Raw genomic sequence first — 27,334 nt, forward strand, 5'->3', positions numbered from 1 at the left:
TATTTGTTTCTCTTAGAAAGACACTTTTTTATAAGCCACCGTATGAATTTTACTCTAATCACAGACATATAATTCTGATGAGTTATCCAAATTTACATCATACTTTAAATGTACTGCTCTTAAAATAGGTGTAATAGTGATAGTATTACAGTGTGCTTAACTACTAGTTATTGTGTGATTACTTTGTGCCAGGCAATGTTCTAACCACTTTATACATATTAACTTATTTAAAGCTTAACAATGATCCCAGGACCTAGATGTTATGAGTTACCCCCATTTTGTGCATGACAACACTGAAACTCAGTAACTTGCCAAAGGTTACACACCATAATGATTACCTGAGCTGGGATTTAAATCCAGACCGTTTACTTTCATACTATATGTGTTTCCTGTTATATTTTTGTGCACCTCTACGTGGTTATGGCAAACTGTCTTTCATTTCACTTTTATGAAATAGACTACTCTACAATAAGTCCCTTTGTTCTACTTTGATTGTTTTTACTACATTCTAGGATTTAGACTGTACATATATATGCTAAAATATGCCTTGCAGATCCAAATATTTAAACATTTAGTAGATGAATATTATGTTATCAGATATAGTCTTTTCTTTGTTACTCACTTGTCATTTATTCACTTTCTCATATATTCAGTGAAGTCTTGTTGAATGTCAGTTATGTCCCAGGTACTGTGCTTGTATACTGAGACAACACCAGCAATCAAGGCAGACATACCTTCATGGAGCTTTCAACCTAGGGGGTGATGGATATTAAACAATTACATGTTTAATTATTTAATTATAGTCATAAATGCTATGAGAGGAAAAATACAGGATTTTATGAGCATGGGCACCCCATTTAGTGTGGAGGTTCAGAGGTGGCTTCCCTGAGAAAGTTTTAGTTCTTTGAAAGTTTGTATTTATGACATTAAGATTATCAGGGTAAATGCACATATGCATCTGCACATATGCACACTGACAATATCTACTTAGGAACACTTAAGCGTGACCTGGCTGTACATAATGGTGAGTGTCAGGAAGCCCACGTTCCTGGCATCTGTTTTCCTTGTGGGTAAAAATATCTGAAGTGACTGTTCTAAAGAAGAACTTTCTCTTTTGGAGATCAAGAGATGTGCCTTCCTTTAATACATAGAGAAACAAGAGCAAAGAGATTTAACAAGGGTCTGCTGTCTCACATCGTCATCATGAAGACAGACTCCGGAATGTCTGCCAGTGTGGAGTAGGGGTTAAAGTCTATTCCTGATTCTAAGATTCATTTTCCCTCAAAAACAGCTTTCTAAATCCTCAGAGCCTAGAGTAACTGCCCTTGACCAAAGGTCAGTGTTTGTTGAATGAGTGCATTTTGGGGTATAGATTGCACGAGTCCATTCGCCCTAAACTTCAAGTACCCAAGCTTTTAAGGTTAGACATGAAAAATTAAACACCATTTACAATATAGCTTCCATGGAAAACTGTATTCTATATTAGAAGCATTATTTGTGCCTCAAGTTAACTTTTTGGAACACGTGTTCTTTCTAAGTTGGAGTCTGTCTTCAAACCCTGTTATTCCTACAGTTTGGAAGCTTCTATTTATCTTCTAATGACCAAAATTGGCCACTTTAGATGGGACAATGATTCTGCCCCTGCTGTTGGGAAATTAACCATGATCTGAGCCCAGCTGATAATACTTGTTTTCCTTGCATATCTTAGTCTTATAACTCTTCGCGAATAGAATAAATTCTTCAAGTAGCATGAAAGCATCACACTGTCTTTGAGACTTGTACTTATCTTCTGTTTTCTTCCTCTGCTATTGCAGTATGTTAGAAAACTCTTCTAAGTCAATGACTGAGTGATGGGGACAGAATCAAGCAATTATTTGACTTGATTTTACATATTCCCTTTGCCAGAATTTATATCAGATTGTTCTATGTTTACTTAAAGTGTTGAAAATTCTTGAGGACATATAAAGCTCTTCACTGCCCAATTTTTGAGTATTTTAGTGTTGGTTATGCCAATTTGTATTTTTGGAAATTGGTAGTGAACCTATACATATGTGCCACATACAAGAAGGTGTTCAATAAGTATTTTTTAATGAGTGACTATAAACCATGTTTTGTGTGCGTATATATGTATGCATATGTGTGTATTTGCATATATATGTATACGTACCAACTCGTATATATGTTGTTAAACTGTGTTTCTACTAGATTTAGTTTTCCTATTTTTACCATTTCTATAACTTGTACCCATAGTTAAGATTTCATAGTGTTTTGTGAACATTTAGTTCTTCAGACTTCTGCCTCTCATTTACCTCTACTTTTTCCCACTAAAAAGGAAATGTTTTGATAAAATATATTGCATAATATTCTAAACATTCATTTTAAAAGAATAAACCTTGGAAAGTATAACTTTTATGAAAAGTTCATGACAATTTCGTGACAATTAAGATTGCATCTATGACTTGAACTCCTTAATTTTACAATTGCATTCAACTATGTGGGTGATTGATATTTCTGGTGAGTGTGAAGTATGCATGCAATGTGTCATTCCATCATTATTCCTCCAGGAAAATTTCAACCTTAATATTAATGTGTGTAATTTTTAATATGCAAAAATTTTAGTTAATGAGATATTAGTGTGAGTGAGTGCACATTAGATAATCTTTTTTTATTTGGCTTGGGATTCATGCAGTGAAAGTGAGGTTGATATTGTACCCATGTTCTTCTTGTCATATGTGTTGGCATAGATTTTTGGTTTGTTGAGAACAGATATTTTAATTTATTTGCTTAATTTTTAGGATTTTAGGCATATAACTTAAAATCCCTTGAGAAATGACAGGAAGATTTTCTTTTCACATCAAATCTTCATTAATAACATTTTTTAAACAGTGGTAAAATCACTCTGTAAAATGTTAGAATTTTCATATACTAGAAGCAAATTTTACCAAAGCAATTCATTTGAGCAAATTCCAGGAAAACATTTTTTCTCAGTTATGTTCAGGTTATTTTCCAAATTACAAAAATAGAACTTTCCTCAAATTCTGAATTCTAATCATCTTGAGAAAAATATATTTGAAACCTAAATTCAGAACACACTTTCTTGTTAGCAAGAAAGTCATGCCAAATATAATCGTAGTTAAAATCTTGTGGAAGGCAGATGGCTGCTCTAAGACAGATTTTTCAGTTTGGATTTTAAATTTGAGCATGATGTTTGCTTTCTTTCTGGAAATACTGGAAAGTTTGCTTTGTTTCATCTGCTACATGAATTGATGACTGCAAAAAAAGTACAGGCTGACAAACACTGAATAATTAGAATTTGTTAATTTTTCTTAGAGACCCATTTATTTCAGAATGTCTAAAATAACATTAGGCAAATGTCTTCCGTCTTATATTGCGTGTGCTGTTATTTTCTCTTTCTTTCTTCAGACATCTCGTGGGGAATTTGACTCCAGTGAATTTGAAGTTAGGAGACGTTATCAAGATTTCCTTTGGTTGAAAGGAAAACTTGAAGAAGCACACCCCACTCTGATTATTCCAGTAAGTCTACTTTTTGTTCCATAGGGTGGCTACCATTTTGTCTTACGAATCATTAGAATGCCAAAAACCTAATGTCAGACCTTTAAACCCAGTGTAACTCTTTGATCTGAGAAACATTTGCTCTTAAACATTCAATCTATGTACAGATTTGTTTTTCTAAACTATTCTAAATATGTTAAGATTTTGGAAGTTTTGGTTGTGGCATTGTGAATCTTGAAAAATTATTTTTATAAGAAATCATCACATGTTCGAATAGTCTTCCAGAAAGGAAGAACGTAGAATTCCTTATAATCCCATGCCACATAATGCTCATATACGTTTAAAAAATTTTTTGCCTCAGCCATTGCCTGAGAAGTTTATCGTGAAAGGGATGGTGGAACGGTTTAATGATGACTTCATCGAGACGCGACGGAAGGCACTACAGAAATTCCTGAACCGAATTGCTGATCATCCAACTTTAACTTTTAATGAAGACTTCAAAGTGTTTCTTACTGCACAAGCTTGGGTAAAGAATTTTGATTTATACTCGTATAATCCTTTAGTGTCTCTATGTATAGTAGGTTGTATGCTTCCTCTTGTTGACCTTTCTAAATTAGGCAGCAGCACCCTTGAATTAAGATGGATTATCAGACATTGGAGAGATATCGTTCAGATTTAACCCTGTGTCAGGTCTACACGTAAACATCTCAGACATCTGTCTTCCTCACAGAGACGTATTCATATTTCTCTTGGTAGCTGATTTTTTTTTTTAATGTCAGGGTAGTCCTTGCATATATAGCTAATATTGAACAACATGCACAAATATATTTTTATAATGGGTTAAGACTTTTCAAGTTAAAATAAAAGTCTTTATTAAATGGATAGATGGTTGGATGGATAGCCAGAAAGAGATTACAATTTTCTTATTTTTCTTTCAGTTACCTAATGAAGGGGGTGTATCTATTTCTAATGCCGAAACTTCATATGTTCTTCTTCTTTTTTCTTTTCACCTATGAAAATATAACTCACCAAGAAAAATAATGAATAGGGAAAATGGTCCATATTAAATGATTGCTGACCAATATTGAGTTTTATATCTCTTAGTTGTTGCCAAAGTGATAGAGGCTAGAAAGTGGTTCATCTCAGTCTTGACAGATAGTACTATTATTTGGAAGCCCTTTGAGACTTCTGTGAAGTGAATTTGTGGCCTGACTCCAGAACCTTAGAAGCTGCTGGAAGCATTCTGTGTAGTCAACATTCGCAGTAATAGCTTGACAGTTGTGACTTGTGCTGTGCTATGACTCTATCGAGTGACCGTATAGCACTCCTGGGAGATGTGTTACCTGGTCAAGGTTGGCATCTGTTGTTATATGCACATAAAATCGTGCTGACTTGGAAATAAGCAAGTTTACTTTATATGTATTCTTCTGTGTAAGACCTTCAAGAAAGAAAATCTGGATAAAGATAATATATTATTTATTATTTGGGTGAATAATACATAATAATATTTTTCTCTGTGGATTTGGTGGTAGTCAGCATTATTATTTATAGATTTTTTTTTCTTGTGGGTAACCTTTTATTTGATCAACTTTTATTTGATACCAAACCTATGTTTACAAGTGTTACAACCATCACCAGAATCCCTGGGTCGTCTTCTTGGTGTTCCTTTTTAATATGCTGTACTTCTAAAGGGTTACTTTTGTGTGCTTTATCCTTTTATTGAATGTATTCTTTTTGCAAGTCTGTAGCCCTCCCAGATTAACTATGAGACAGCTTGCTACGTATATTCTTTAAAATCTTTCTCTACAGCCAGCCAGCCAGCCAGTAGAGGTAGTGTCACAGTTTACCCAACTTCAGTTGATTGAAGAGCCATGGTCAGGGAGTATCTGTTTACAAACTACTGTAGAAACATCACAAAGACAAAGCCAGTTAGTGCTTAGCAGCGAAGCCTCTGGAGTCAGACTGATCCTTGTCTACCACTTAATTGCTCTTGGACTTAGAGCAAGCTCCTTAACTTTCCTGTGTTTGTATTTTCTTCTGTAAAATGAGGATAGTAATAGAACCTACCTCATAATGTTATTGTGAGTTATAGATTAAAAAATATGAGTTTAGTGCCTGGAACATACTGAGCTCTCAATACATGTTAGCTATTATTATAACCAAAGAATTAATGAAATTTTCCTTTTTTTTTTCTTCCAGGGAGTAGTTTAGACCCTAAGAAACCTTCTCTCAATCATTTTTCCATTAAATTCCTGTTATAAAATATAGATTGCATCTCATATTATCCTCTTATCTTCTCCAATATCCCCTTAAGCACAATTCCCTCTGTTAAACCTCGTTCTTTTAAAGATCCGTGCCCTAGAGGAAACATGTATATATGTTTTACACAAGTACTTTGGAAAGGAATATTATCAAGAAGACAGACTTAGAGGAAGAACTATACCCCAATAAAACTCAGCTGCTTCAAACTACATGAAAAAAAAAAAAGAGTATATGAAGCATTTTTATTCTCTATCCTTCCAATTAGATTTCCTTTTGTTGGGAATATTAGGATATTTGCTTCACTACAAATATTTCATTAATTTGTCTGTCTGTCTGTTTCTAGGAACTCTCTTCTCACAAGAAGCAAGGGCCTGGATTACTCAGCAGGATGGGGCAGACCGTCAGAGCTGTTGCGCTGTCAATGAGAGGAGTGAAAAGCCGCCCAGAGGAGTTCATGGAAATGAATAACTTTATTGAAATATTTAGCCAGAAAATAAATTTGATAGATAAAATATCTCAGAGAATTTACAAGGAACAAAGAGGTATGTAGAATCACTGGAATGTGATCACAAAGTTGTTCAATTTCTGATGGATCTTCACAGTTGCTGGTGTAGTAAAGCCACAGGAATTTAGCATTTGTTTTTGGTTCTCTCTTGAGATATCCATCTGTCTGTGTACAGCCCACATCTGCGCTTGCATGTCCTTTACGTTCTCCATTAGAGCCCTTAGCATATTAATTATTGTTGCTTTAAATCCCTGGTCTGATCTTTTCAAGGTCCCTGCCATGTCCGATTCTGATGCTTGTTCTATCTCTTTAAATTATCTTTTTTGTCTTTTAATATGCCTTGTGATTTTTTCTTAATAGCCAGACATGATACTGGGTAAAAGGAACTGCTGTAAACAGGCCTTTAGTAATGTGCTAAGGCGGGGGTGGGGGTGGGGGGGTGGAGAAAGCTTCTATAGTTTTAAACGTGGAAGAGTTCTGTAGTTCTAAATATAGAAAAAGTTGTTATACGAGAACCGTTCTAGAGTTTTGTGATCAGGTCTCAGTCTTTTAGTGAGCCTGTGACTCTGGACTGTGAATGTCACAAAAGTTTCTGTTTTTCCCTCTCTGCTTAGTTGGGACAGAATGGCCAGAGTGAGCTGAAGTTGAGTATCTCCCTTTCTCTGGTTAACTAGTCTCCCCTGAGGGCAAGCCTTTGTTGAGAACAGAGTACTCTGGCCATTTCAAAATGGTTCATTTTCCTCTGCAGGAAGCGGGAGTAGTTTTTATTCAGTATTTACTGTGGGAACCTAGTTGAGCAACTCGGATTAAGTCTCACAGTATTGTGGGAGCTCCCCAGGACTGGGTCCTCCTGAAGGTTTTAACTCTTAAAGTTGTCCACACTAAGCCGCCAGCAGTTCCCCAATCACAGTTCCAGTCTCCCGACCCCCGCAGTGGGTAGCTGGAGGTGGTTTCGCTCTTCAGGGTATGCCCAGGAACCCACGATTCCTTGTATTCACCTGTCTTTCCAACCTTGAGGGCGATGGTTTGTCCTGTGTCCTCTCCTATCTTACAGATTCAAGAAAGGTTGTTCATTTTTCAGTCTACTCAGCATTTTACTTATTGAGTAGTGACCTCTAAGCTTCTTACATGAGGAATCACATAACATTAAGTTAGAATTTCCCCTTCAAGTGTGGCTTATGGCCAGACTTACTGAAAACATTTTTGATTTCTATATGATTTCGAAGGTAGTCATGACCAGTCTCCATTTGCTTTAATTAATCACTAGCTATTCTTGTTCCCATTTATAATAGTGGCAAAGTAAGCCCTGAGCTTCAAGATTTTGAATGTAGTTGTATGAAGTTGGTCTCAAATGTACAACATGGATCATAGCTTAAAATCAAAGAACTGATGTTTCAGGAAATAGGGTTTCCACATTTTCTAGTGGTATTTTTGAAACAAGTGCTCTCTATTAGGCCTGTCGCAGCATGGCAGACAGATTTATATATTGGAACTTAGGTCCCTCTTCCTATTTTCTGTCACCATTTCCTTTTTCAATTTTCTTATGTTTTTCAGTTTATAAGTTAGACTTTATTCCATGATGATTTTTTTCCAATTCCGTAATGACTTTTTGCTAATTTTCTAATTGCATTTAACTACATTAAAAGTGGCTAAGTCAATTTATATTACTTTCTAACAAAAATTGGTTCGAGAGTCTCTATATTGATTATTATTATTTTTTATTTTCTGGGTCCCCCATTAAACAGTAAATTCCATCAGGACCAAAAAGGGAAAAGATTTATTTCTATATCTAGATAGTACTTAACACATAGTAGGTGCTCAACTAAAACCTGTTCAGTGATTGAAAAAATAAATGACTTAACATATCATTTGGTGGTAGGAAAATTTGCTTTATCAAGAATTGATTGGTTATTAAAAGAAATATAGAAAAAATTGTTATAGCTGAATGTACGTTTCCCTTCATTTTTTTTTTTTTGATGCATTGATACTTGATGTCATTGTGGTAAGACTTATTGGTCTGCCCTTGTTATTTACCTTTTTTTTTTTTTTTTAATCTCAAGAGGCTAAATGTTTTCAGTGGGTTCTGTGATTCCAGTTCTGTTAAGTGTATTCTTGATGCTTAGTTAAGTGGGAGAGCAATTCAGAGAAGCCCCTGGAAACTCTTGAGATGTAGGGGTTTTGTAGAATTTCAGTGTGTTGCTTCACATTTGCTGGTGCAAGGAAGTAGTTTTAAAATCTTTGGTATACTCTAAAGTTTGTGAAATGCTCAGAAGGAAAGCTGGATTTTATGGTAGACTTTACAAATATGAGTTCTAATTTTCGGGGAGTGATTGCCCCTGGCCCAAACTTGAGGGATTTCTTAGTCTTTCCAGTGTGAAGCCCACTTGTCAGATTCTATTCAAAATGATGGAATGTTTTCATTTGTAGCCTGGGGAGCCTAAGCTATATAGGACATTTCATTCATATTCAAATCATGAAAATTTGGTATTCATAACTAGTGGTTTCTCTTTAAAAAAAAATTTATTCAAGTTTTGGGATGCCTGGGTGGCTCAGTCAGTTAAGTGTCTGCCTTTGGCTTAGGGCCCTGGGATAGTCTGCTTCTGTCTCTCCCTCTGACCCTCCCCTGCTCGTGTTCTCTCTCTCTCTCAAATAAATAAAACCTTAAAACTTTTTTTATTCAATTTTTTTTCTTTGATCTTGATTTCCTTTATGTTTCTCAGTTTATTTGCCATATTTGTATTGACCACATGCTGTGCTGCTTCTCTGTGCTGGAGGCTAAAGGAGGAATAAGATGGTACCTGTCCTTGAGCCTAGAGTCTAGTTGGGGAAACAGATGCATTAATAGACATTACAGTGCAACTCATTAAGTGTTTGCATATAAATGTGATCTGAGTGCTGTGTGAGCACAGTGTAGAATTTTAGGAAAGCTCTCTATATAAACATAAATATTACAAGGTTTAATGATACACACTGATGTATACGTAAATTGAGAAGAAGAGATTAAGGAGAACATTGTTCTTTGCTAGAAATGTTAGTTTAGTGTGGCCTTTACTTAAAACAAAGGATAGGCCTAGATCAGGAGGGTGCAGTTGGAAAGGCTCTAGTGGTCATGAAACCTAATACCTTTATTCAGTGACAACTAATATTTCCATTGTTTTTAAATTTTTAAAAATATTTTTCAGTTTACTTGATCATATGAACTTTTGAAATTTTAATAGCTTAATTTAGAGTAATATGACATATTTCAACTAACCCTAATGAGTAGTAAGCTGATAAAATATAGAGAATTTCATTGTATTTAATGGGTAGTAGACAAAAAATTGCTCATTGCTTATACATTCTCCACCATGAAAAGCTATCATTGAAAGATGATAGTATAAAAGCAAAAATGTAAAAATATTCAGATTTTAAAATGAACTCCAAATTTTTGAATTAATGGCTTATCAAGCACTGAATAATCTTTTGTTGTTCATTCATTCTCTCACTAATATGAAAATATTTATTGAACACAGTATGTATCGGGCTTTGAGATAAAAGAAAATAATGAGACTCAGCCCCTGTTTTAAGGAGCATATGGCCTAGGAGTATATGATTTATGCAAGCAATTATAATAGAATGGGATAATACAAGCATAAAATTATGATAGGCATTAATAGGAGTATAAAATTATGATCGGCTCATTGAGGACAAAGCATCTACAAATCTTTTGGAACAGAATCAGAAGGAATTTATTTGTGCTAGGATTTAAAGGATTAGAAGTAGTTTGTCAGATGGTAGAAATGGCAAAGGGCAAGGCAAATGGGTATGTGTAATGTTTAAATGAGGAGAAATCATGAGATATTCATGAATGAGTAATTATTTTGGCCTGAATTAAAATATCTTTGGCAGTGAATCTCAAGAGTAGGACCTGGAGAGGCAATGTAGGGACTGATCATAAAGGACTTTCTAATTCAGTTAAGCAGCTTCAATGTTTATATACTGTGACAAGAAATAGAAGAGGGAGAATAGTTAGAAGTCCCTTGCAGTAGTGTAGTTACAGATGCTGATGAGCTGATGACAGTGGAAGCAAGAATAGATAGGTAGGTAAATGGATGGATGGATGGATAAATAGATATCAAGAAATACTGAACTTAGTGATTGAGTAGCTCTGTGCAGGTATATGTATAGGATGATACCTGGATTTTTTGCTTAGATCATTAGAAACAATTACTGTTAAGTAGGGTGTGTATTCAGGAGAAGGGGAGGAAGAAGACAAGTCTGTTTAGGTAACGTTGCCTACGAGACACTGAGGTATAGTTATTTGGTACGCAGAGGTCCCTGATAGATAATGGTGATTGTATAATTTATATTCCAAGCCAAGATAATTTTGAGAATGAAAAAGGATGCGATTACTGATTACTCTTGGACAGTAGTCGTTCAAGAACTGGCCTGAGTGGATTGGAATGACCACTCAATTTAATGAAAGATGATATCCATCTTCTTATGTTCATTTAGAAGAACATATGCATAATGAGAAAAATACATTTCTTACTGTCTTTAATATAGGGATTTTCAAAACTTTTATAAATTGAAGAGCTTAATTTTTGTTTTTAGAATATTCTGATGAAATGAGAGAATATGGCCCAATTCATATTCTGTGGTCAGCATCAGAAGAAGACCTGGTTGATACTCTAAAAGGGGTTGCCAGCTGCATTGACAAATGCTGTAAGGCCACTGAAAAACGGATGTCTGGACTCTCGGAGGCCCTGCTTCCTGTTGTACATGAGTATGTACTTTATAGTGAAATGTTAATGGTAAGAACGCCTCATTACACTTTTACCTCAGTCCTGGACCTGATTATAAGCTTTACAAAGGCAGTTTCTATTTCTGTGTTTTCACCACTATCCTCTTGTCCTAGCAGATTGTTTCGCATGTACAGATGCTCCGTAAATATTTGTTCACTATGTGAGTAAATTAATAGTAGAATATGTTAATAAAAGGCAGAATACTCATTAGCAACAGTGATGTTTAAGATTACACATAGGGGCACCTGGGTGGCACAGCAGTTAAGCGTCTGCCTTCGGCTCAGGGCGTGATCCTGGCGTTATGGGATCGAGCCCCACATCAGGCTCCTCCACTATGGGCCTGCTTCTCCCTCTCCCACTCCCCCTGCTTGTGTTAATAAATAAATAAAATCTTTAAAAAAAAATAAGATTACACATAGATTTGAAACACCCTCAGTCACGATTTACATAGAGAATATGATTAGTTTTTCCAAGCTTTTGAAATTTTACTTTAAAAATTTTTAGTGCTTTAGAAATTTCTTTTCATGAAAGAGTGGCTTACCCCCTTCTAGGTACATTTGATTTAGCAAGTTATTTAGTATCATTATGTGCAGAGTACTTGAGTAGGGTCTTGATGTTGGTTCTGTCTTCTGGATGCTTCTAAAAAGAAATCCTTCAAGTTAAAATGTTTTTCTTTCACTATTTGCAAAGGCTTTTATTCCTCTTATATCAAAGTTTTGCACTTAACCTCCTCAATTCAAGTTAATATCCCAGATATTTGGGATTTAGCAATGCTATCTGCAGAGCTAGTGTTTTTCATCCTGTATTATCCTCTGCTCACAGTACCTTGCACAAACTGGGACCCTCAGGGTTCTGATGTTTTAGCGTGGCAGTGGGGGGAGGAGTCTGCTTGCATTCAGATGTAGTCCATTTCTTTTGCCATTTCTAATTGGAGCCAATGTTTTCATGTACTCTTGGTTTGGGAGGATTTTTTTTTTTTTTTAATTTTGCTTCTGTCTTGGTAAGAAAAGCTCTCTTAGCCTTTCAGCATGAGGTTTGCTCTTTTCATGGTTATCACATTTAGGTTTTTCTTTCAGAGTCATTAAATATTTTGTAGCTATTTCAGGTTGTTGCTGTTACTTGCCTTTATTGGGGTCTTCTATAAACAGACCCTTCTTGCTTCCCAAAGGCCTCTAATGTTTCATTTGAAGGAGTCTCCTCCTTGTTCCCATCAATTTCCTTGGCTACATTTCATTTTTTTGCTTCATTATTGATATCCCCCTTGTGTGGCTCTTCAAAGAGATCCGATTTGTATAATTAAAGATAGTAGATTCTTCTCCCTTAATTAGATGTGCTTTTCTCTTTATTATGTCAAGATGAAAATTATGTAATTTAAGTCGTTTATCATTGTAGGTGTGGAAAAATTATAATAGTAACCAGAAAGAATTGTTTTATAGGTTCTCATTTGATTATATTATTTTGTAGACTCCTAAGGTATAATCAGTAGCATTTATATTACAGTTCTGGTCTGTTTTATATTGGAAGGTTTTCTTCAGTGTGAGCTAACATAATGAAGTGAATGCCTTGACAAAATGATTAAATTTGTGTAATTTTGCTATTTGTCTTCTGTGAAGCAAAATCTTGCTTGAGCTATTTCTACCTATGTGAAGCACAGTTACTTCATATTTATGGAAACAGACCTTAAATAAATGAGACTAAATTATAGTACGTGTCGTTTGGGTTAGAGAAAGGAAGGGGTTCCTGATATTAATGCAATGAAACATTGAAATAAATATAAAAGATCTGTGATAATTAGCTGAATTTCTGTTGATTTCTTTGAAAGTAGTAGAAATGTTCATCTCTTTTGAGTGTGTTTTTTTTTTTAAGATTTTATTTATTTTTTGGACAGAGAGAGACACAGCAAGAGAGGGAACACCAGCAGGGGGAGTGGGAGAGGGAGAAGCAGGCTTCCCACTAAGCAGGGAGCCCAGTGCAGGGCTCGATCCCAGGACCCTGGGATCAGGGCCGGAGCTGAAGGCAGATGCTTAACGACTGAGCCACCCAGGCGCCTCTCACTTTTGAGTGTTTTTAAGAGTGATTCCATCAGGCACAAAGCTAGGCTGAGTAATTTTTAGGATGCTTTTTTTTTTTTTAAAGATTTTATTTATTTATTTGACAGAGATAGAGACAGCCAGCAAGAGAAGGAACACAAGCGGGGGAGTGGGAGAGGAAGAAGCAGGCTCATAGCGGAGGAGCCTGATGTGGGGCTCGATCCCATAACGCTGGGATCACGCCCTGAGCCAAAGGCAGACGCTTAACCGCTGTGCCACCCAGGTGCCCCTAGGATGCTTTTTATCCTTAATGCCTCTCAGTTCCCAAATACTGTGGCCATCTTATCTGGTCTCCATTTAACTGCACCATGGGTAGGTTCTTCCCTTCCTCTGAAAACCCCTGAAAGACCTGTGCCTCCTTAAGGCCCTTCTCTTGTATGTCCTGCATTTCTACTCTTTCTGGTTTAATTGTTTACTTACCTGGAACTTGTTTTTATTTTTTTCTTTAAACTGTTTAGGCCTATTGTGTTCATTATCACAATTTTATTGTTTAAACTAATACTGTGAAAACCAGTGAAAGATGAGTACAAATAAAAAGAGTCCTTGGGTCCATAAAGCCCAAGTAGCATGTCTGGGAAGAAAAGCGAGACACTCAGGGAAAGACATTGTAAAAGACTGGCAAACATTGTAAAAGGTGAAGGTGAATTCTGCACTCAAATTCCTTCACAAGGGTGTTTTAAAGTTTAAGGACACCAAAACATGAAATCGTGGTTATTCAAGAAAACAAGATGGAACTCCTCTCAGTCAGAGAAGCGGCTGTGATTTCTCATCAAAAGCTTGGCTAATTGATTAATATTGATATATTTTAAGCTAAGACAGAGTCTCAAAATGTGAGTGTGCACTTCAGTTTTCTGATTCCCCACTATAATTAACTCTTTGATTAACCATGCCTTTGGAATCGGATAAGTGGGCTGCCAATTATTATAGACATTTTTAGGTGAGTGGCCTGTGTGATGTCCCATCTGCAACCACTTTACACCATTTTTTAAATTTGATTATTTGGTTTGGGTTTTTTTTTTTTTTTTGCTCTTTTTGAAGAACTGTATATGTGTAGAGTGTTCCATCAAGAGTTGTACATAAAATACCTAACCCAGTAAGATGTGTATTGGGAGAATGAATAAAAGATTCATGAAAAAAATCTCCCTTAAATGCTTGCTTTCAGCTTAGCTTTTAGAGATTAAAAAAAATTTCTTTAAGTCATTGTATCCCCAAATGACTAATGACTTGGGGAAGAGATGTTCTTTAGATTCTAAAGTGCATGTTTTTTGTCATACAAATATTATTAAACCTAAGTACAACCTATTCCCGTCCTTGTGTTTTGATATGAAGGGCGTTATGAAAAGGAGAGACCAAACACAAGCAGAACTGGATTCCAAAGTAGAAGCTTTGATGTATAAAAAGGCAGATACTGATCTGGTAAGTTTTTGAGTTTCTTAATATTAATCATATAGAATTCATTGTTTGAAATTTTTATTAGCAGCGTAGAACTCCATTGCATGCTTGTTTTTAAGGATTCAGCAAATGATACTAAACTTTCTTCTAAAAATCGATTATACATGGAGTACTCAGTGAGTCTGCAAGCTAAACAATGATGCTTTTCTGCTTTTCCATCTTATATTGTCTCTTAATCTTGAGTAAAGTATGAAGTTATTTTTTTTTAAATTAGAGTATAGAAGGTACCTAGCATTGTTCAAGAAGGTTGGTAGACAAATCCATTTTTTGCTCGTTTTATAAGGTGTTTATACCAAATAAGTCAGTGTTCGTATACACTTTTTTCTAGTTCTTGTAAAAATCTTTATAGAGGAGGTGTCTTCATTTTCAAGTTTCGTCTTTCCTTGCAGTAGATTTTTATGGAAAATTTCAAACATAAAAAGTGATATAATGAACTCGTTTACCCATCACTGGGCTTCATTAATTTCCACCATTTTGTCCACCTTTCTTCACCTGTCTCTTTCCTCTTTTTTCTGAAGTGTTCTTGTGCTAATTCCAGACATTATAGTATCGCCCACAGTATTTTAGTATTTATATTTTATTGTCTTTGCATATCTTCAGAGTATTACTTTCAGCTTGGAATTATTATTCTCATTTTAAAATTGAGAAAGAGTCTTTGAAAGTGCAGTAACTCCCCCAAGTTCGTGTAGTTCTTGAAGCACAAGTAGGCTCAGAGGTGGTGGTATCACTTTCCTTTCTCAGACTGTGCTGCCTCCCAGAGAGCAAGTATGAAGGTGGGAAAACTTGAGTATTACTTCGGTTAACTTCTATTGAGTACTCTATGATCCTTTTTTAATGTTATGGATTTTGTTTAGTATTGAGTACAATATTGAGTATGCTTATGGCAGGTGCATGGGGAGTTCTTGAAACCCCCCCATTAATCATTTTATCATAGCCCCCATCCCATCCTGGCTTGGGGTCACCCTCCCTCTTCTCTGCTTTAATTTTCTTCCTGACTTTAATCATTTTCTAATAAGAGATGTCATTTTGTATTTACTAGTTTTCTTTGTACTATCGTTCTCTCTCTCCCTGTCTATAATCTAAGCACCTGAGGGGCAGGAATTTTTTTACTTGATTCCTGAAGTGTTCTCAGACCCTAAAACAGTGCCTGAGAAATGGTAGGCTCTCAAGAAATACTTAGTGAATAAATGAACGAATGAAAATTGCAGTGATTTCTCTGATTCAAAAAAACATAATAGAGGTTTAAAGCAAGAAGTCTCTACAAATTCAGACTTTGTGTGGAACATCGAGGCTTCACCAAGAAGTGACTATGAGTTATCCTCATCTTCCTTGAAATATTTTTGTTTTTCAAACTCAAGTTCTTTCTCCTGGATGGAAGGTGAATGGGCAGTGGTTGACTGCAGTGGACAGAGTAGGAGAATGGCGTCTGAGAGAGAATCATGGGAAATGTAAAACCAGTAAAACTAATGCTCAATGGGAAGAATCATGTTTGCCATTGTCTCAAGATGAGAAGAAAAAAGAGGAAACCCAAGGTTAACCTTTTCTTCACAATAAGGAGTGTGTGTGTGTGTGTGTGTGTGTGTGTAAATTTAAAGAGTCACTTGGAAAGAACAAAAAAGAATGGGCACATGTACAGAAATTATAATTGTATCGTTTGAACTGTGGGTTCTTTTTATTTGTTAAGTAATTTTTAAAGATATTGAAATTAGCAATTAGATAAAATTTGCCCTTGACTAAATACTAGATAAAGTACAGTAATTTAAAGTTTCAGGAGAATAGTTAAATGGCTTAAAAACCAAGCATCTGTTCAGAATTGTTTATATTCATATTTTAAATTGAAAGGAAGAGTAATTGAGATTGTTCCAACCACAAAAATACAGGAAAAAATTGCTCGGGCCCAAATATGGCTAGGCTTTCCCAACTCAACTAAAAAAACACATTTTTTTTTCATTTGACTTGCAAATATTTTGTCTTTTGCTCTATAAAAATTTCCTTGATACCTCATTATAACCTAATGATCCATCTGTATTTATGATTTCATTTTGTGTGTATGTGTCATATCCACTATAAAGTATTTTTTACCTAGTTATCTGCTGTGTTGTAAGATTGGAGAAATTCGAAGCTTTAATTATCTGCATTATACTCTGTAAGATATTTTAAATTAAGATTTGAAACACACACATTTAACAGACGTTGCAAATGGGTTTTTTTTTTTGTTACCCATCAAAACAGATCCTTCCTAAAACGTACAGGGACTAATTTAATGATATATGAATGGTACCATTTACTTTTTCAAGCAGTTTATTTGTTTACAGACATCACTTCCAAATCCCTATGTGTTATGACGGTATCTTTGGGAGAAACCTTCTAGGGTGACTCTCAAAATGAACCTGCCATGATTGGTCACAGAACAACCGGAGGGAAGTTGCTTAGAAATATGCAGGATAGGGTCACCATGGAAACGCGCCCTTGTGAGGTCCTTCTAAGGAGCCATCCTTTGCAGTCACCATGGCGACCCTGGCAGAGAACTGAATATAGCAATCTAGCCTGGTTGTTTACCATGGCAACTCAAGCAGGGCCACTTTGGAGACAACCCTGGGGCCATTTCTATGGAGACCTGCCGGGGGTTGTCGTTAGAGGCTCCATCAAAGTCACCTTTGGGTGGAATGCTATATGCAAACGCAGCAAAGCGACTCATAATGAAAAGGTCCATGAAATGAAGCTTTACCAAGAAAGGCAAAAACTAGGAGAGTTATAATTATTGGGTAGAAATTAGCAGAGTTGTAACATTCCAGAGGTCCTTTTAGGATGTATCAGATGACCGTTGTGTGGGCTTTGTGGCATACAAAAACAAGGTTCTGGACTTTCACCTTGCCTATAATTTTGTAAATGCTGTAAATTGACAGTGATGGCATTATTGTTACTTTTTCTCATCACACAAATATGCCTACAAAAATTATGTGTTTTCCTGCAAACTGAAACAGTGCTGTAGCGTGAATTCTTTATTATCTGGGGAGTTGTAACGTGGCAGCTTCTTAGAGCTTGTGGTTTGTAGTTCTTATCTCACAGGAATAAAATACATCATTTTAAAATGACCTAAACTCAGTAAAGACTTTCAGAATACCCATTTGAAGGTCGGTTCAGCTGTTTATTTGGAGTTTTGACATTTAGGCTTTGGAATTAGATAGATGTAGGATCCAATCCTAACTCATCTGCTTATTAAGTCTGTGCCCTAGGACATGTTTCCTAACTTCTTTTAGCCTTGTTTTATCATGTATAAATTGGGGGGAAATTATTTAGAACCTTTCTAATAGATTTGTTTAAGGGTTAAATGATACAATGCAAAGTAAATTACTTGAATCCTAATAAGCATTCAGTGGTTGTTAGCTGTATTTTGATGACTTTGTAGAGGTACTATTTGAGATGGCTCCTGTAAAATGACTTCAGAATTGTTCCTTGAGGAACAGGGAGCATATTTCATGTATAGTCAGTATTATGGAAAGTAGTAAAATCTCAAAAAGCATGCTAAGCTGAGAAAACGAGGCTGATGTGTAGGGAGCAGGTATAGGGGAGATGAAGAGATGTGGCTGTAAAAGTAGGCCACAGATAGGAAGGGAGCCTTGTTGTCTGTCAGGATGAAGAGCATAGACTTGATCCTTCGGGCAGTGTGGATCCAGGGGGAGCCTGAACTGAAGAGGTAGTGGAGGTGTCACAGGCGGGAGTAAATTTGAGAGAGTTGGAGGAGAAAGATAGAATCCATAGCAGTTAAAGAATGAAGGGAAGCCAATGTTTCCGGTTGTTAGGGACTCTTCACATTTCTAACTTGCAAGGAGGGCAGATAATGAATGGCTCTGTAGAGTGAACTATAGCATATAAAATGGAGGAGAAAATGAACGATGTGCAACTTTGTGTCATAAGATGACCTATAAGGTAGAGGTATTCAGTGAAACCTGGCGACAAGTGTTGTTGAGGACCTACTATAAGAGAGACACTACTGCAAGCAGTGGGGGATAGCAGTCCAGAAAAGAAGGGCCTCGTTCTAGTGGATGGAGACAATAGTAAACAATTAGTTCATTAAAATTTAAGTTGATTGTCCTGTAATGGTAAGAAGGGAGAAGTGTGGAGAAGAGGGAGTGTTTGGGAGCAGTGAAATTTAAAGTTGGGGGTCAGAGAAGGTCTTACCAAGAAGGTGACTAAGTAAAACCTGAAAGGGGTGAGGTCTTGAATGACATGAATATCTGGGAGAAGAGCATTTCAGGTAGAGTCAGTAAGTGAAAAAGGGTAAATATGCCTGCATGGTTCAGAAAAAGCCTGGAGGCTAGCATTGCTGGAGTGGAATGAGCAAGTGAAAGAGTTATAGGAAATGAAGTCAGAAGGGTCAGATCATGAGATCTGGTCTCAGTGAAATAGGAAGAGAACAAACAGTTGAACACCATCAGATGTAAGTTATGAAACAGTTGCTGTGGTTGGGAAAGACAAGAGATGGTGTGTATGTGGTGTGTGCATGGGACAGGAGAACACCAGAGCTGGAGACTAGCTCTTACAATCCCACTGAGACATAAAAGCTTGGACCAGGGAGGAAGTGGTCAGATTCCAAATATATTGTGAAGATAGAGCTGTTTCCTATTTGCACATCTGCGGATTGTGAGTGGGCAAGGATGATACCAAGGTTTTTGGAGTCAGCAACTGGAAGGTAAGAGTTGGCATGAATTGAAATGGGGAAGACTTCAGAAGGGGCAGGATTAATGGGGAAGATGAAGAAATCAGATTTGGACATTTAAAGTTGATGTGCCTATCCGATATCCAAGTGGAGATTTTGAGTTAAGAGTTACATATAAAAATCCAGAGGTCAGGTCAGGGATCCAGCTGGAGATACGTATTTGAGAGATGTTAGCAGATAGTATATAAAGCCATGAGATTTGCTGAGGTCACTAATGGATGAGGAAAAAAAGAGGTCCCAGGACTTAATGGAACTGAGCCATGGCATATTCCAATATTAAAAACCAGAGAAAGAATAGCTGGTGAGGAGAAGGAAAGGAAATTTATGTGCTCTGACGGGTGGTTGGCAAATGATGGAACCAATGCAATAAACTCAACAGATTTGTTTAGGGTCATTCAACTTTTTAACCACTTCTCCATTTATAAGGCATTTATAAAAACAACTTGATACAGAATAATTAAGGTAAGTATAGATAATAAAGTATTTCAAGAGAAACTGAGAGTTGTATTATGTGCTCCAATAAAGAAGATACTCAATGAAATAGATACTGTTCAAAGTAAGAGACTTTCAGACTATGGAGATAAAGGTATAACAATAACTGAGAGTACGACGAAAATTCAGGTATTTGAAGAAACTTGTGGTTTTTGCAGTTTAGTTATTAAGTTTTCAGAGTCAGAGCTTCTGTTTGAAAATGCTTATTCACTTCGCTGCTTAACTGCAAGATAAATAAGGTTCATCTGTGGTGCTAAATAATGCTGCATATCCATTTTATTTTTGTTTTTATTTTTGAATGGGTGATTTATAGTTTTCCACTCAAAGCAGCATTCAAGTATAAATGAATATGAATACATTTGACATTTAGCAATATGTGCATAGAATCTGAGAGTTGGATCTAGATATAATGCTGTAGCTGTTTAGCAGTATATTTATGTGAGCAAAAAAAAATGCATTTTCATAAGATCATTATGATCTGGATTTGCATATAGCCACATTCAGTAGATGCAAACAGATACCAAATTTATTCAGGCTGGTCTTTGCTCTGTATGACTTGCTATTTTTGAACCAGTATTTTACTCTTGTCCTCAAATAGTGGCTATTAATCTTCAAATGTTCTTGATAGTGTGCTAAATGCTACACAAAGCAAGACTGGCTTTCCTCTAAGCTTCTAGGAAATGAATAGTATTGACATAACTTTTTTTGTGTGTGGGAGGGCAGAGGTCACCTCTACCTTTTCTCAGATGTTTATTGTCTTACCTCTCTCCCCTGACCTTTTTACAGGTGTATTCCTTTCTCTAGGCCTTATTTCTTAGTATCTGGTTTCCTCTCTCTACTTCTTTTTTGTCTGTTTGCATCTGTGTCTCTCACATGCACACAGGTACACACATGTACATAGGCCACACTCATCCAACAGTAAAGGACACGGCACGATCCAGTGGAAGGAAAAGGGACTTTTTTCTTGTATATTTCCTTTTATCCATTTATTCTAGAAGGGATCCAGCCAGCAGACTTTTCCTCATTTCTCATTAGCCAGAGTTGTGAAAAGTCCATGATCGGGTGGGTTATTTGGAGTGGGAATGTGGCCATCAGTCTTGACTTAGATAAGCCAACAATATAACCCCTGATGCAAATACCAGAGGAACAACAAGGCTCTGTCCGGTGGTAGTAAGGGGAGTAGAGAATGGATTGTGCGTAAACAACTGATAGATCTGTGCCACAAAACACAGTGTAGCACATATTGGAGTAGTGTACCATAGCTGGGTGCAAGTTAGGGACAGAAGAGTGGGGGAGGCTGTAATCAAAACGGCCCTCAGCCGTTTCTCCTCCCAGAACAAAGTCCCTGGCAGTGCCTAGAATTCCTCTCCCTTTCATACCTTCATTGACAGGCCTCTCATTCAGGGCATCGTTGGTTTGAGTGGTGGGGGGGCAAAAACACATGTACTCCTATCTATATAAACTTGTAAAGGAAGCTAATGGATATTTGAGTCAATGGTAAAACATCATGTCCACCCTATGAATGGGAGTCTTTTGAGCCTGGGATCCCCATTTGAAATTGTACCATATTACTTTCCCCCTCTAACCTTTATTTTTATGCTCCTGGCACTTCTATGTAGAGCAGTCCCTGCAAAGTATTTCATACGAGGTCTCAAACCCAATTGCAGAGTTGCATGTAATTTCAGCCACAGCATTGTGTTCCTTTGTAGTTTTGGGCAAGTTGCTTACATTCTCCTTGCTTTAATTTCCTCAACTGTAACAGTTGTGGGGAATGTCTTCCCTAGCGTGTTGTTAAATCAGCATCTGAAAACTCTTAGTCCAGTGCTTAACTAGTATTAGATTGTAAATATTTTTATAATCAATATTAGAGGGCTTTCTTTGAGGTGTATATTGGATGTTTCATTCTTCTAGAGCAAAGTTTAAGTGGTAGCTATAATTTTGCTTCTCAGACCTTCACAGTGTCAAAAAAATATATATTAAAAAAAAAAAAAGCAGCAGCAGTTGGCTTGGCTGAAAAGTGACGGTTTCCAGTGACCCCACCTAGTCACTCTAGGTAATTGAATAGATACTTTAAAATGTACCTGAATTTGTACAATCAAAAAGTTGTGTTTTGGACTCCATAGGATTATTTTAATTGAACTGTACTTGGTATTATGCCATTGGTTTATAATGAAGGACATTTTAAGAAGGAGAACCATAAATCCCTTTATGATAAGCATCAACAGCACTGACTACATTTTATTTTTCATTTATGAGGACTCTTGAGAAAAGTTTCATTTATGTCTTAGCATCAGCAATAGGATCTAATTTCTCCTGAGCCATTACCTTTTTTTTTTTCAGCATATACACATCAGGTTTTATACCTGATCCTATCCCACCCTTTACATTGGTTACTAGGCTATTAAGAGCCCCAATTCAGATCCAGTTCTGCATGGCAAGTAAATGTGTCTTTTGTGTGTCAGCCTCACCCCTGGCTTTAACCATGTTTTTTCCCTACTCTTATTTTCCCTTTGCCCTAATGCCTTTATCTACTTACTGGGTTTAAGCTAGTTGTAGAGTTTAACTTTTGAAGCCATCTCAAATCTAATATGGAACAATCAATAAAAAGAACTTAAGTGTTTCAAATCAACTAAAAGATCAACACATTTTTTATCACATATTTGTGATGAAAAACCGTGTTTTAGTCACTTTTTTTTGGAATCCACAAACACTAGCATGCCTGTTGTAAACGCAAACTTGAATGCTGACTGGCTCATATTAACTGTTACCAAGAAAATTAGGAGCTATTTGAAGGTGAAGTGACAAACTTGTATTACTTCCAGAAATTTTTACCTATGAAATGTGCTTAGGGAATGTAGTACATCTTAATGTTTACTGTTTTGGGAAAAAAGAACACATAAACCTACAGTCTTGATGAATAAGGCTTGTTTATGCTTGTGGTGGGTGAGGGTAGAAGGAGGAAGGAGACAATGGAAGACTGTAGAAAAACAGAGGCAGTATAACATTGTTGTACATGGTTTTCTAAAGGAAGATTGTTAGCTCTGTGTCTTTCTCTAGGAACATTTTTCCCCCACTGTCTTAACTGCAACAGAAAAAGTAACAAATGGAAAGTGAAAGAAGTGGTTTAAAATTCTAGTCATTTCTTCTCAGGATTTAGGAAATTCTACTTATGGTGTCCTTGTGGATTTGTGGTTTGGTCTGTGGAGTTCTGCCCACCATACATATAATAGTTTAAATAGCTGTCCCGTATAGAAACTCAAAATAGATTCAATTTCCTTTTAATTTAGACTCTTTGTTAATAAGAAATGTGTCCTAAGGGTCTGTCTTACATATCTCTTTCACTCCCGGCCCTGCCTGGGCACTCAATAAATATTTGATTATGCTTAGAGCAATAACACACTGGGAGTCTGAAGCCTGGAGAGGGCTTGATTCACTTTTACTTAACTTGTGACCTTAATCAGACATTAATTATTCTTTATCCATGAACATGCAGAAATAATGCTTACTTTGAAGAAAATTTTTTTGAAGATGAATTAATGTTTATAAATCTAGAGCTTGTGTCAGTAAAAATTTTGGTAAGTTAGAGGAAGAAAGTATAAAAGAATAATATGTTAGGGAAGATATAATGGTATTATAAAACTATTATTTAAAGTATGAATCATTTAAATAGCACTTCTAAAAATAAAAAATATATATATTTCCACAAAGAATAGAACCAGTAGTTTTTCTTCCAGCACAGTGCTGTATCACTAAATTTCAGTGCATTTTGATTTGTTGTATTTCTAGGCTTTGGAAAGGAAGCATTTTCTCTCCATTAAATGATAGTCAATAGGGCAGTAGATTTAGGGGGAGATACCCTATCAAAGCACCATTCAACCTTCAAAGAAGTTCTAGACCCAAACTGGTGCTTTCCATTGTATACGCATATTTTGCATCTATTTAGTACCTGTTGTGTGCCAGACACTGTGCTAATCTTTTGCTTATATAATTCAGTGTACAATTCTATAAGGTCTGTAATGGTTTATTACCATTTTGTAGATGAGAAAACCGAGGCCAAGGTTGTCAACCAGTCAAGAGTTATTAGGTCCTTCCCTGTCCAAGCACTTGGCTGTGGGGAAATTGTAGGGAGGGAGACCGACAAAGCCCCTATCCTTAAAGGTGATTACAGTCTAGTTGGGGGATACTGAAAATAAAGGAAAAAATAATAAATATAATAAATGACTGTTATAATTTTATAAATACATTTAATAATAGTAAATTTAAATTAAATTAAATAATAAATTATGAGGAGACTAAAACTGGACGATATGATAGAGAATACCAGGAAGGGAAGAGAAGGCCTTTCTGAAAAGGTAACATTGAGAGGACAGCTGAATTTTGTTAAGGAGCAATCATTCCAAGATCTGGATACAAGTGTTCTAGGAAGACTCCATACAGGGCTCTGAAATGGGAATGAGCTCTGCATCTTCCGGGAGCTTAGTTGTAGCTAGTGTAGCTGGAATATAGAAAACAAAGGGGTAAAGGCTGGGGATGAGGACAAGCAAGCAGGAGAAGAGCACAGAGGTCTTGGGTTTTATTCTAGTTGCCTGGAGAGCCACTGACAAGTTCCAAGCAGGGAAGACTTATGATGTGATGCTATGTTGTGTGCTTTTAAGTTTGGTGTTTTTTAATTCTTGAATTGACTTACAGAAAAATTGTAAGTACAGCTCAAAAATCTTTCCCCTGCCCCAAACCATTGGAAAGTAAATTGCAGGACTCCTTGAGAGTTCATGTTTCTTACAAACAAGGACACTCTCCTACATAGCCACCATACAACTAGCACTATTGATAAATTATCATTGAAACATGACTTTCATCTAATGCTCAGACTCCATTCAGATTTTGCCAGTGTCCTGTAATGTTACTGAGAGCATTTAGTTACACGTTTTCTTCAGTCTGCAGCAGGTCTTTCATCTTTCCTTGATGTTCATGACCATTACAGTGGCCAGTTACTGTGCAGAGCACCTCCAGTACCAACTTGTGTGATTTTTCCTTATGATCAGATTTAAATTATCAGTCTTTGTCAGGAATATTGCTCAAGTGATGTTGTGATCTTTTCATTGATCTTTGTCAGGTAGCACAGGATTTTTCTTTGGCTCATTAATGACAATGTCCTCTTCGATCAGTTGGTGAAGGTGTAGTCTGTCCAGCTTCTCCACTGTAAAATCACTCCTTTCCCTTCATAGGTAGTAAACACTTAGTGCAGATCTACTTTGAGACTATATAATTATACCATCCCTTATCATACTTTAAACTTCCAGTTGATTCGTGTATGTATGTGTGTTGTATGTGTGTGGTTTCTATGTTAGTCAGTAGGTCCCTTACTATCACTATGTATTTTGATATGCAAATTGCCCCTAATTTGGCTAATAGGGCAATCTTCAAGCTGCTGTTTTCCCCTTTTGACATGCTCCCACCATTCTTTCTCATATAAGAATACATTCCAGGCTCTTGTACTTTTCTTGTCCCAGCCCTGGAATCAATCCTTTTTCTAACAAGCCCTGGTTACTTTTAGTAGAAAAAAATCATATTTAGAATACAGTATCTTGGCATGAGGTTTCTTCTGAGTGGCTCAGTCAGTGAAGCATCTGCCTTGGGCTCAGCTCATGATCTCAGGGTCCTGAGATCGAGCCCTGCTTCGGGCTCTCTGTTCAGCGGGAAGTCTCCTTATCCCTCTCCCTCTGTGATCTCTCTTACTTTCATTTTCTCTCAAAAAAATAAATCTTTTTTTAAAAAAAGGAATACAGTATCTTGGCATTAGAAATGTTTGTTGCTTTTGAGGTATCACTAATTCCAGGACCTGAATGGATAAAGATAGGGAATATATCTATGTGTAATAACACACATACATATTTTTATATCTATATTTATTTGTTCAATTATGTATATTAAAAACAGAATTTATACTAATGTCTCTAGTTCAAATTCAGTATCATAAGGGTTCACTCTAGTTTTCTTTCTTTCCTTATTTGTAGTTCCCTTTCTGACAATGAGAAACAGGTTCCCTTTATCCTTCATATCTACCTATTTGATCAATCCCTCAGTTTGTAACTAATCTTACATAGGTCTTGTCATCTTTCCTAAGTACCTCACTCCACATGGGATTTTGCACCCCATAATGAGCCACACCCATGCAAGAGCATCTTTGTACTCTAGGATCTGTTTCCCCATGCCAGCTCCTCCTCCCCCCACCACAAGGCACCCTCTTCACCCTGCTTGGGCTGTTACTTCCCATTCCAGACCACTTTTTGCAGGGACTACTTCTTCATCTTGCAAATGCTTTGCTATCCTGCTCTGGGCCACCATGACTTTGCCTTCCTTCCTCCACCAGCATGGACACCAGGTTTGCTCTGCCCCACCGAATAAGTTTCAGGACTGGATTGTTCAGGAAGGGAAAGGGAAGAACTTGCAGTCACTTTCAGATGCTCACTCTGTTTCCTGCATGGGAAACAAGACCTGCCGAGTCCAGTACAGTAGGAAGATGATGATGGCATACACTAACGTGGTCGTTGTGGAGATTTTAATAATAGAGGTTAAGTGTAAGGAGGGCACGTACTGCATGGTGCACTGGGTGTTATACGCAACTAATGAATCATCGAACTTTACATCAGAAACCAGGGAGGTACTGTATGGTGACTAACATAATATAATAAAAAAACATTAAAATAAAAAATAAAAAAAAAGAAAGGTTAAGTGATTTTCCCCCAGTTATACAGCTAGTTTACCAGCAGAGCTAGACCTATAACCTGGCACTGCACACCCTGGGCTCTTGCAAATACTTTTTTTTTTTTTTTCTGTTGGGTGGGTCAGAAGCCCAGAAAATTTGAAGACAATAACAGTTGTTTTCTACTAAAATCAAAACAGAAAGGAATTTTAAGTGTTTAGTGCTTTCTCCTTTTATCCCCTCCAAAAAAATCGTATTTAGAAATCATGATACATTAGAAATTGCAACTTGAAAACACTTTGGAACATACAGAGTTGTTGATAGTCTCAGAAAGTTGAAATTCTTTTTTAAGGAATTACTATATGGAATTTTATTTTACCAGGTCTGTATGTTATGCTAAAACTAACTGATGATGATGATGATGACGGTAATAGCTAACATTTCTTAAGCATTTTCAGAGCTTCAGAGTGCTGTATATGTGCTATCTCATTTATGTCTTACACAATACAGTGAGCTAGGTACTATTACTTCCTCATTTTACAAATGTGAAAACTGAGGCATAAAGTTACTGGCTCAATGTTGTATATGTTGGAGTTGTCAACGCAGGACTCCAGAAAGTGTGCTATAAACTGTATTCCAATTAGATTGGATTAGATATAAAACTGTATTCCAGGGCAACATGTGAACAGATGCTTATCAACATGCTTCAGATAACTAATATCAATCAGTTAGAGTTTGCATGTGTGATAAATTCTATTTGCCATTCCTGCTGCAGAACATTAGTGGTGATTTTGAAATATTCTGTCACAGTGA

The 27,334-nt window shown here is 36.5% G+C and overlaps 1 protein-coding gene across 3 annotated transcripts in view; it reads left to right on the forward strand.

Moving 5' to 3' along the window:
* The window catches only part of SNX7 (sorting nexin 7), a 150,585-nt gene that overhangs the window by 27,167 nt on the left and 96,084 nt on the right, over window positions 1–27,334 (forward strand). For all 3 annotated transcript variants that reach the window (XM_034653967.1, XM_011236917.3, XM_002928953.4), the window contains exons 3-7: window positions 3,424–3,534; window positions 3,875–4,039; window positions 6,119–6,317; window positions 10,874–11,073; window positions 14,484–14,570. In XM_034653967.1, the coding sequence (XP_034509858.1) occupies window positions 3,424–3,534; window positions 3,875–4,039; window positions 6,119–6,317; window positions 10,874–11,073; window positions 14,484–14,570 (762 nt within the window). The remainder of the gene's footprint in view (window positions 1–3,423; window positions 3,535–3,874; window positions 4,040–6,118; window positions 6,318–10,873; window positions 11,074–14,483; window positions 14,571–27,334) is intronic.

The sequence above is a fragment of the Ailuropoda melanoleuca genome, chromosome 2 (assembly GCF_002007445.2).
Source record: "Ailuropoda melanoleuca isolate Jingjing chromosome 2, ASM200744v2, whole genome shotgun sequence".
In the NCBI taxonomy this organism is placed as follows: Eukaryota; Metazoa; Chordata; class Mammalia; order Carnivora; family Ursidae; genus Ailuropoda; species Ailuropoda melanoleuca.